At 42.9% G+C, this 11,406-nt stretch overlaps 1 protein-coding gene across 3 annotated transcripts in view; it reads left to right on the top strand.

The window, feature by feature from the left end:
* Positions 1–11,406, top strand: part of unc5a (unc-5 netrin receptor A) — a 143,558-nt gene that overhangs the window by 78,979 nt on the left and 53,173 nt on the right. For all 3 annotated transcript variants that reach the window (XM_017039469.2, XM_025063041.1, XM_025063042.1), the window contains exon 3: positions 10,800–10,943. In XM_017039469.2, coding sequence (XP_016894958.1) covers positions 10,800–10,943 — 144 coding nt within the window. The remainder of the gene's footprint in view (positions 1–10,799; positions 10,944–11,406) is intronic.

The raw sequence follows: 11,406 nt of genomic DNA on the forward strand, positions 1-11,406 counted from the left end.
ATGGTTCACAGTAAACTGTATACTCTGTATACTGTGTACTCATTATTGTGGAACCACAGGGAAAATATGGCAAGTATAAATCTGCACATTTACTACATACCAGCCACATGACAAACATTTTCCTCATAACATTTTCTCTTTTATTATGGAGTTAATCTGGTGGGTGTTTTTTTTTTTTTTGTCTTTTAAAAATGTGCGGTGAAATGTAAAGTGTGGCTCAGTCTGAGGTCCGGCACATGTGATTGAGTGATGGAACGAGATGCAAATGTTAGGTGTATGCATCACATCGCAGCATTAACCCCGGCCATTCAAAGGTCAGGGTTGTTTTCTCCACTTGCTTCATGATGGAATTACTAGTTGTTAGCATACAGTACATTAACGTGGCGTGGAAGGTCACCGTGTTGCTACAGAGTAATTCAGAGCCACGCCGTAGTGTGTGACACTCGTGAATCTGCTGCATGAATGGGACGTTGTTTGATTATTGACAGACATGAGACAAAGGAGTTGTTAAATTCAAATGTTTGTTTAGATTTTCGCCGTTGTTCAGTTCAAATAACGGGCTCATCAGTGAGCTCCATATTTGCAGAGTTATGTGTTCTCCCAGTGTGTTCACAGCTCGCTGGAATCATTTTATTTATTTATTTATTTTATGTGTGTTTGTGTTTAATATTTACATCAACCCACCAAGCTCAGTAAATTGGATTATTAAAACCCTATAACTCCAGTGTCGACAGCACTGCTGGCCAAAGGCTGTGGAGGGACGGCGAGCCGTGGTGGCAGTGTTGGTGTAGGTGGAGATGGTGAGACGGAAATTTAATGTAATTGGCAGGGCGCAGAGCGAGCAGATGGGAGCCAGGCTGACTTACCTGAAGCAGCTTTCCTTATTTACTCCGTCGCCCAAGGCCATATCGTACAAGGGGAGGGGGAAACATGTAAGCCAAAGCAAACTGTCGTGGCTTTCATGTGGTTAGCGTTCTATCAGATCCACCCACTCTGCAGGATGTAATGAAAGCAGCGGTAAAGTGCTCTAGGCCTTCACCTCTGACATGTTCTCATTTGAGTTAGAACAAGGTGTGTGTTGCAGATAACGGAGCAGGTTTCGCTCACTCCGGGCCCACAGACGGTGGCATATACGACATTCTGCTGTTGCCAATCATCGGGGTCACTGTATTAGACGGAGAGTAATTACAAAGAGGGCAACTTTGGTAAGGGCACTGTGGTAAATCACATCATCGCTCCTGTGCTTGTGTGCGTGCGTGCGTTGGCTCACTATTAGGGAAAGGTTAGGCAAACTAATTATTGAAGGACAGTGGAAATAGAAAGATGTATTGCGTTGAATTAATGTTTGCTTGATGCAATCACACATGGCCTTTTGTGGGGTGGGGGAAATAATTGTGAAAATACGTAAACAGAAGCCTAATTTAAATGTCTGTCAGGTGGTGTCGGTGCCCGCCGCCACCTACCAGTGCTATTCTAAGGTTTTGTGCACCATGTCATTATCGCATTTCCAACCTGCGAACACCTGTTCAACTGTAAACACAGTCTGATCGCGGGGTACGTACCGTATATGACACAAGGCCTTGTTTTGTGAGCAATCAGCCAGGTGTTGTGTTGTTGACAAAAAGTGCAAAGTGAAATTTCGTGCAGGGTGAAAACCTCACTCTGCGGCCACATTCCAAGTGTTTGCGTTAATATTTATTTTATCATCTAGTGCGGAGTCTTTTTCTCGCAGATACCACAGAGCAGACAACGGGTGGGAAATATGCCAGGAGGAAACTGTTGGTGCCCAGGTTTGGGCCTCATTTGTGATCATCATGTTCTGCTGCGGTGCTCTGGTTCCTTCCCGTTTTTCCAGAACATGTGGACAAGAGATAAGGTTAATAAGAGACTGCAGAGCGACCTGAGGTGTGAATGTGGGCACCTTAAAAAAAAGAAAACAAACTTACACTTTCTGTACAACACAGAATTAATGGACTTCTCTGAGTGTGTTTGTTCACAACAGGTTCCTGTTCAATGCATACAAAGTAAATGTAAAGCCTGCACAGAGAAAACCAAAGTGTTCACACAGGGCCAACCTTCAGATGATTGGATCCTTTTTTTTTTTTTTTTTTTGTCTATTCATATTCAGTGTGAACACACTTTAAAGTCTCTTGGCATTCTGGTCCAAATTACAGAATAGTTGACAAACTTTTCTGCTTCTGTGCAGACAGCGAAGGTTTTTCTGAAGCTGGTAATCATCTTCTACTGCTTAATCCTTGTCAGGGAGCCAGAGCCAATCCCAGCATGCATTGGGCAAAGGCCTGTGTACACCCTGTACAATTGGCCACATATATAGAGACAAACCAGCATTCACAGTGATACGGATGGCCAATTTAGAATGAACACTTAACCTAACAGTGAGTCTTGGACTGTGGGAGAGAAAGCCCAAGGTTAACTGGAGAATATGAACCAATATGTACCATTGAAACACACTGCATCGTCTCAGCAACATTGTATAATTATACTAATCAGTGAACATTTTTCCACTGTGGCAAAAATTCAAAGAAATACTAAAAAAATTCACCTGTAATAATCTACACTCCCATGTAATGACATGACCTCTAATCAACCTCTCATTTTTGTTATTTTAACGTTTTTGTTGGGTTATGTACAGTATATTCTGCAATCAGTGAAGAGGCTTGTGTTGAGCTGGACATTTCTTGCACAGTGAATATGTTGCTTGTTCATTTCAGGGTTATTACAATATTGATTTTTTTCCCCTTAAATTATTGAGCAAACAGTGAGTTTGGATTCAGTCGATCGTGTGACTCTTTGACTTTGATCGTTTTTTTTTTTGTCTTTTGTCCTGTACTCTTGACGCTACTCACTCCATTGTCAAGATGACACCTACGTCTCCTTGGTGTGGCATTGGACTGAAGCGACGCTGGATTGATTGGAGCAGTATCTGTTCACCTGCTTTTCAGCCATGAATAATCTGTAGCGACATTTAGCATCAGCGGGGGCCTTGCTGTGTGCATTCATTGTGGGAAATGGACAGCTCAATCAAAAGAAGCTCTTGAAAAGCTGGTCATAACCAGAGGCAGAGCCTTGACCCAGAACACTGTCCCACTGACTGGAGTCGCAGCCTGAAAAACAACTCCCTGAATGGGAGGCCCGGCTGCTGCTCTGCCTGTGAACTCGGTGCTTGTGTTTGACTCGGCCCCTCCTCTCACTGTGCCGCCGTGCTCTTTAATAGAGCCATGCTTCACTCAGAAGGCCACCTTATCCTTGTTGGAAGACAGACGCTCGTGGCACCGCCTGCCTTTCTCACCTCAAGGCGTCGAAATGTGCAGACCACTCATCACAATGCTGCTTGACGTGGTAATGGAAGTCTGCGGACTGGACCTCCGGGTTGGTGACCTGGATTTAACTTTGGAATCCGGCTTATATTTTAACTGTTCAATGTTCCGCAGAAATATCCTATCAGTAGGTGGTATCGGATCCTGAAGGACATTGTTGGTGACGTCATAGAAGAGTGGGGGTTCTTACTTTACAAAGAGGAGGTCACTAAGTTAGTGGTTCGATTCCTGGTCTTTTGTATGAAGTATTGCCGACTGCGTGGCTCAGAGGACGGTTCACTCAAATTTAACAACAGGTGTGAACATGAGTGTGAATAGTTTTCACTCAACTTTAATGACAGGTGTGAACATGAGTGTGAATAGTTGTTTGTCTCTATATCTGGCCCTGTGTTGGACTGGAGAACTGTCCAATGTGGACATTCCCTTTTCCTGGATGAACAGCTAGGGTTGGTTCTTGCCCCTCGAGATTTTCAATGAGCCACAGTGTGTGTTTGGTGCGTGTTTATCTCCAAGGACAACACTTTTTAACTGCATCCATTCATTTATTCTTTCATTATGTAAGAGTTCAGGTGTGGAAAGCAAACAGTGTCCAATACAGTTGATAATTTGTCACAACTCCTCACCTCAAAATACAAACTTAACTGAGTCGCAGAGGCTAATTAGGTTTAAACTCTGTGTTTTTTGATAGTAGTTTGATTTTTTTTGCTTTTACAAATATACTTCCTCTTTCCAGGCGTATACATTTTGACAACCTGCTTTAGTGTGAGGGTCAGTTTCACATTGGTGGGATTAAGTATTTGCCCTAAGAAGGAGCGGATTGTTGGTCTCATGAAAAGAAGCTTTGGACACCAGCGATGATGATGATGACACTGATGCCACCCAGTACAAAAAGCTCCACGGGGGGAAATGAAACACTTAGAGCCTGCTTCAGGCTGGACGCCAGGATGTGCAGAGAGTGCTTTTCTAAAAAGTGTTCATCTGCGATGTCTCCCTTCAACCATTGTGAACCCTTTCCTTTCAAATGGCCCGTTCCCCTGATGTAGAGTCACCGAACCCTAATCCTTCTATATCCACTGATGATTCCCAGCCACACACACAGAGGGGTGCCGTCTAATTGAGTTTCCATGCTCACAATGAAAACACACTCAGGACCTGCAAGTTCCAGTCCTTGCCTTTGATAAGCAAATGACCCCTATGGAATTGAGGTCACAGCCTGCGAAAACAAGAGCGAGGCAGAGAAAAATAAAGTCCCACACTCAGACAGGCCCAATATCGACTCACCAGGGATTGAGTCCAATGACGTTCGCCCTGCGTGTGTGTTGAGCCCCTGGTGGCTCATGGGAAGATTCATCCAACACCCACACAAATACACAGAGAAACACACATGCACAGGAGCGTCTGAAGGATGCTCGTGCTTTTATGCTCTTGCCCCAGTGTGACTTTTTTCCTATTGTCTGGTGTTGTTTGAGTGAGTGTGAGTGTTACAGTGGCAGCTGGAGATTCACAAAAGGAGGACAGGAGAAAAGCAACCCTGGGCATCGTGTTATTTTACACTTGTTTACTTCTTATTTCCATGTCCTCATGTTCACCGTGTCGGTGCAATCAGGGCGATGTGAGTCACACTCTCCCACTTGTTCTGACGGGAAAAAACGTGCCACAGTTTGAGCTGTTTTTTATATATATATAAGTTACAGGAAGGGGTCGGGCCTCTATTTACGGCTGCTTCTCCGAGCAATATGTGACATCCAAGAACAATATATAACTAAACACTTGGTTTTCTTCCATCTGCTCCGCGGCCAGCGACACATCAAAACAAATTAAACGGTGAAATTCGCAAGGTCACCAAAGCAGCGTGGCTGCGGTGGTTGGAAATCAATCCATCACAAACTCTGAGCTAAATGGAAGATACATTAGGTCCAAGTAGAAAATGATGTTCCACGCCATGAACTCCTGTAAGTCTAGCTGTGATCTTTGATTCTCCCGACCGTCCAATCAGTCATGCACCTTCTGCGGCAGGTGAGCGCAGAGTCACACTGAGGCGCCACAGGCCGTTATTGTCTGACCAAGTGTCCAGCTTGGACACCTGTGAGGGACAGGGCTTCAGCAGCGGAGGACGAACTAAACCTGTGCTGACTTTGACATCAGCTGCTGCACCGCATTTACTTTCACACCTCAGTGCCCTGTATTTACCTGTAGTTTTATGGCCAGTTCTGCAAACTTTGATGTGAAGACAAATTGGTAAAATTTGCATTTAAAAATTATAATTTGATCGAAACAATTTCGGAGCATTATTACCCAGTTCTAGTTTGGCATTGGTTTGTGTATTTTGTCTGTTGGATTTAATTCCATAACATTACATTACAGTTCCATCTGTGGAAACCACGATGTTTCTAGGGATTTTGTCTTTTTTTTTTCTTTCTTAAAGATCATCTTTGTTTTCTCCTTTTCTAAATTCGTGCCGCAGCAGCAGCTCCCTCCGTCTCTGTGAACCGATCGCCTCTGATGTTAAAATACCACATCGGAATTAAACACAGGATTGCAAATGTTTTTACTTCCTTTTCATGGAGGATTTCAAGCAGTTGTTTGCACAAAAGAAAGGCCAGTCAGTTCACGAACTCAGTTCGACTCCGCAACTCATCTACAGGGTTTTTCCTTTTTTTTCTCTCTGAGACAGAAGACAATTCATCGTGGATTCTCTAAATGAATGTGACACTCGGCAATGATTTTAAATGTTTAAATGTCACAGAACATGACAGACAACGGGGGGAACTCATTTCTTAGTTTTTTAAACGTTTTCCACTTTCAAGCACCTGTGAGTGATTTGCAGTTTTTCAGCAACAAAGAAGAAGTGTTCATTGTCCTTGAGATTCTCCAGAACAAGAATGAACGAGACGAGTCTGAAGAGCTGACTGGCTGTTTGCTCACTAAAACCCCCAACATTGTAAAGAAAACGTTGATCTGCACATCTCAAAGGTCAAAATATCATCTTTAACACAAACGTTATTTGGAGATTTACAGTTTATTTCTGAGCCAAAGCAAAAATCAGAAATGTATTTTAAAATGTATTAAGTATAAGTCAGAATGACTTTATCTTCTTTTGTCATTCAGTCATAGATAATAAGTGGTTCGCAAACATTTTCTGCAGCGCCCTCTGTTGTAGCTTAAAAACTTTATTTAAACCACACAAATTCCTATAAAAGAAATGAAGATATACCCACCAAAATTAAGGAAAAATAATTTCCAATTTTCCCAACCAAGGCACAATTAAACAATATATGAATTATTAAATTGAATTGATTTGCAGCCCCTGTAATACCTCCGTACCCTTAGGGGGTCCCGCCCCCTACTTTGGGAGCAACCGGATTAATTGGTAATTAGTCATTAGTAGTCGACACTTCTATTATCTAGAAAGGTTGTAAATATTGGAAGCTGATAGTGAGAGTGCATAGTTTTTCTGTCATGATGAAGTGAAGGCTGACATCGTGTACAGACATCATTGTTTCTTTAAGTTCGTAGCTGACATTAAATGTGTTAATGAAGCATCAACTCTGCATAATTTATACTCTACTCCGTTGTACAAGTGACTTCACTTACTTCTCTAAAATTTGAATGCAAAATATTAATGTAATTAGTACTTCACACTTCACACGTTCATTTATCTACAGCTACTTTGTCCCCTCAGAATACTGACGAGTCACAGACTCAGGATCTGTAACAGCTTTGTTGTAGTTCACACCACTGGTGTGGGTCAGGCACCGAGACCGTCAGTAGAACAGACAGGAGTCGGTCGCACATCGTCGTATGTTCGTTTGTCTGCAGTACTACTCGTTTGAAGTATGAGTATTGTCATGTTTTTTTTTTTTCAAATGTGATTAATTCGTTCATCTAAACAGCCTTAAAACTGTCAGTTTTTTCAACGTCTCCTCCTTTGGTAACTCACTTGCACTCCAGCAGAACCTTATACCAGGAATCCATTCAGTCTGGAGTGTGTGTGTCGGCAGCCCGTCGTGGTCATTGTGTGTCATCAAAAAAAGTTGTGTTCCTCTTGGTCATTTCATTGGAACAGATGCAGGAAAGCAGCACTACACACCAGCCTTCCCAATTATAACTAACAGGTATAAAATTACACTCCCGTTTTGTTCACAAAGTGATGAGATTATTTTGTCCTACTTATTAATTGGAGTGAAATTGGACAGAGTGACTCACAGCAGTGTTACAGGAAGGTGTCAGACACAGAAAGCAGGTAATTATGGAGACAGGAAGAGATAAGGAAACAGAATGCAATTACTCTGGCAAGCAGAGCTTCAAATTGCTCTTCTTAGGATTTCTCACCTCGGGTTGCTATTGTTCATGCTTTGCATCTCTGTGCTGATCTTTATTTCCTTTTTCCTTCTGCCGGGAGAAGCCATGTTTGCATTAATGAAGTGATTCCGACAGCGAAAGGGTAGCGAATGTAAAATTGCATATTCTTTACATTTGACATGTACGGTGTTTGTTTCCAGGTGAGTTTTGCAGAGTAAACATCACGGAAATTAGTCACACTTCAACATGTTAGAATAAATATTATTCATTATTATTTTTCCATTATTATCCAAACGTTATATTACGTTTTGTCACGTTGTATCTCAGATAGAATTGTTCGCCATATTTTTTCATCATTAACATCAAATACATATTTATCATAATTATTTTTAGGAATTCTATTATGTTCAGTGTTTCTGCTGTGATATTTTAAAGCAGTGACACCAGTTCATCTCAGCTCCCCCTGCTGGTTCTGTCAGGCTAATTTGGTTTCCTGTTTAATGAGTTAATAAATAAAAGTTTTATTTATCAGGACACACACACAGAGAGAGAGAGAGAGAGAGAGAGGTCAGCGTTGTCAAGTTATTTTGCTTTTACAACATTTGTTATAATTTAGAGTTAACCTTTGACCTTATTCTGCATGTTTTTGCACTGTGGAAGGAAAACTCACCCACAGGGAGAACATGCAAATTCCATACAGAAGGACTGGGAATTGAACCAGTAATAATGTGATTTTGTTGTTGTACTGTAAGGCATTGCCCAGACTTAATTAGGTTTAACAGCACGTTTAAACTAATTACCCCCCCCAGCCCCTCCACCCCACTGCAAAAAAAAAATATGGATGATAAAAAATTCCAACACACGAGGAACTTCAAAAATCCATTCATGAAGTCCATCAACTACCAGCAGGGTTCAAACCTGTGATGTTTTTGCTGTAAGGCAAGGGAACTTCCCACGTCTCCAAAGGCAACTCATAACACTGTGACTGCACATACTGTACAACTGTAAACTGAATAAGAAAAATAAAAAACCCATTGAAGACGGAATCACTGCGTGGAACAAACCACTGAAGTCCCGGCAGATGGAACTCTGCTTCGTGGACTGTAAATGTATATTCAACACAACAAACGTCCAACTCTCCTGCTGTGAACTTTGTCTTGATGCTGAGTTTGACTTGCGGTTCGCGGTGTTCAAAGAGTAACTGTAGAAATGAGTGCAGGAATTTGATCCTGGTTTTATAAGACACTTCCTTCCCGTGTGCGACGGGAAAATGCGGCCGACTTAAAAGGAGTCTCTTTCTTCTGCTCCATTTGTTCCTTCTCTGTTGTGTCCATTTTGTTACTTTAGCCTTTTGTTTTGGCTTTCAGACGCTCCCTGGGCCTCTGACCCTCCAACACCTACACCATTAACACACAGCGTCTGAGAGACGAGCGGTTTCATTTTTATGACTCGCCCCCTGAGAGACCACTCTTTGGGTCAACAAAAAAACAACTCCTTGGATTTTTTTTTTTTTCTTTATTTTGATTTCTTATCATTTAGATAAAACACACAGAGAAACTTAAAAAACTAAACTATGTGTCTGTGTGGTAGGTAATTATCTGGATTTTAAAATTTTCATCCTGAATGTTTCACCCAGGCATCTGCACTTGCGCATTTCACGAGTTGAGCAAAGAAACTAAAGTGAGGGGCGGGGGTGGTCTCAGGGTCCAGTTGTTCACTTCAAAGCGTCGGTTCCATGAGATTCTGGCTGTAGCTCAGCAGGTGGTGCAGTTGAAGGGTTGTGGGTTTAATTCCATACTTGGTAGGCTATATGTACGATGGCAAACCCTGTAGTGTAAATTGCTCTGAGTGGTCGTCAGGAGTATTACGGCTCTTCGTAAGTACAGACCAGTCACGTAATGTCGCCGTGACTGTACTGTAAACATGGAGCAGAAATCTAACACAAATACATTGAAATGCGTCTGTCACTGACCCTCATAGCCACTCATCACTGTTTAATGGCCTGCACTGGAGCCACTTTGCCCCGCCTCCCCCACCGCCCCCCACTCTCACTCCCAACAGCTCCTGTCCCCCTCCGGGCCCCGACTGTATTCCCAGGGGCCCCGGCAAACACATACACAGTTTGCTTTAAATTGATAGTGAGAAATGTCCCATTTTAACTGATAGATAATCGGGGCGAGTGCTTCATGTAATTGCTGCATAGGATTGATGGCCCTGATAGGTGCCACTTAGTGGAGCTGAAGTCCGGGGCTGGAAATGATCCCTGCAGACAGATCAAGTGTTCGAGGGGAGTGTGCGGGTGTCAAAAATGCTTTTATGTAAATTGCAGTTGAAGAGTGGCTCTCCACCGAGACTTGAACGTACAGCACTCTACTGTACGTGTTACTGCAGCCGTCCTCTGGACGGTCCGCCGTGGCTGTGAAAGGCCGCGTGTTCGTATGAAAGGTTCAGGCACCCTCCTCACCAAAACGGCCCCAGAGAGAAGAGATTAGACAGAGAGCGAGGAGGAGAGGGAGCTGGAAGGAAAACATGGCAGACGCTCCACGGTCAGGGAGAACACGAGAAAGGAAAGTGGAGCACGTGGTGGAGCTCAAGGTCAGGGCTGGGTGAAGAACGAAGGGGCTTCACCTGAAGGGTCGGATGAACGATCGCTCCCTCAGATTTAAAAAAGATGAGTCTTTGTTGTGTAACGCTATTTTAAAGCTATTTCTGCCTTTGTTTAAATCCTCACTGCGCTGTGGAAGTGCTGTAAAGATTGTTAACTCTTCTCACTGTTGGAATTCAATAACGGCGTCTCCGTTTGTTTCAAGTGTTTGGGTTTGCAGACACTTTATTAAGCACTTCCTTCTCCTTTCTTTCTGCTGCCGTTTCCCTTCACAACAGCACAGCTAGCTGTGAGCTACGTGTCCCATTTCCCCTGGTTAACAAGCTCTGTGTTTATATACCATCATTGCTTTCAGCTTATTTATTCTGCCTGGCTTTTTTTTTTCTTTCTTTTTTGTTTGTTAAAGCAGCTTAGATTACTTCAGTCGAACCAATCAGAGAAATATTTAACGACCATTTTATTCTCATTTCTGCTAAAATTAGCCTCTAATAAAACAGGTGCTGCTCTTCCCTCCCTGTCACCACTTTTGACATGTAATTCTGTTCTTTTTCCAGCTCTGCCAGTCATGCAGGTGACAATTGACATAACCAGGCAGCAGGTGGAGAAGATCTTTGGTCTTGATGAGTACTGGTGTCAGTGTGTCGCCTGGAGCACCACCGGCACCCAGAAGAGCCAGAAAGCATACATCAGGATCGCATGTGAGTCGACTTCAAAATGATCAGAGCGCCATTAGAAAGAGAAACACAGCCTAACAAGCTGCCTGCATAATACATGTCAGTGTGTAATGAGTGGATGTTTGTTTCCACTTTGGCCCTAATTTAACAATTAGTCCGGCGGCCATTATGAGCCGATCCAAACGCAGGGTCTCACCGTGATTATCTTGAATCCTAACACTGTGATTCTTTTTGTTTGTGAAACCAAAACTAAAAGTTGACGTGCAGAGAAACAGACATTAATGCCTGCTCTCAGAGGCAGCGTGAACCGTCGATGAAATTATTCATGAGTGCATTTTTCACTGGCTCCACTGTATCAGCGATGGTCCCAGTGAAAGTTCCTGGAATGAAAACAGATTTTAAATTTCGTGCTGTGCAACAAAGACAAAAAAAAAAAAAAAAAACAGTCGGGGGAAACACAACACGCCCCCCCGCCCTTTACTAAAAA

This window comes from Cynoglossus semilaevis, chromosome 15 (assembly GCF_000523025.1).
Source record: "Cynoglossus semilaevis isolate Cse_v1.0 chromosome 15, Cse_v1.0, whole genome shotgun sequence".
NCBI lineage: Eukaryota > Metazoa > Chordata > Actinopteri > Pleuronectiformes > Cynoglossidae > Cynoglossus > Cynoglossus semilaevis.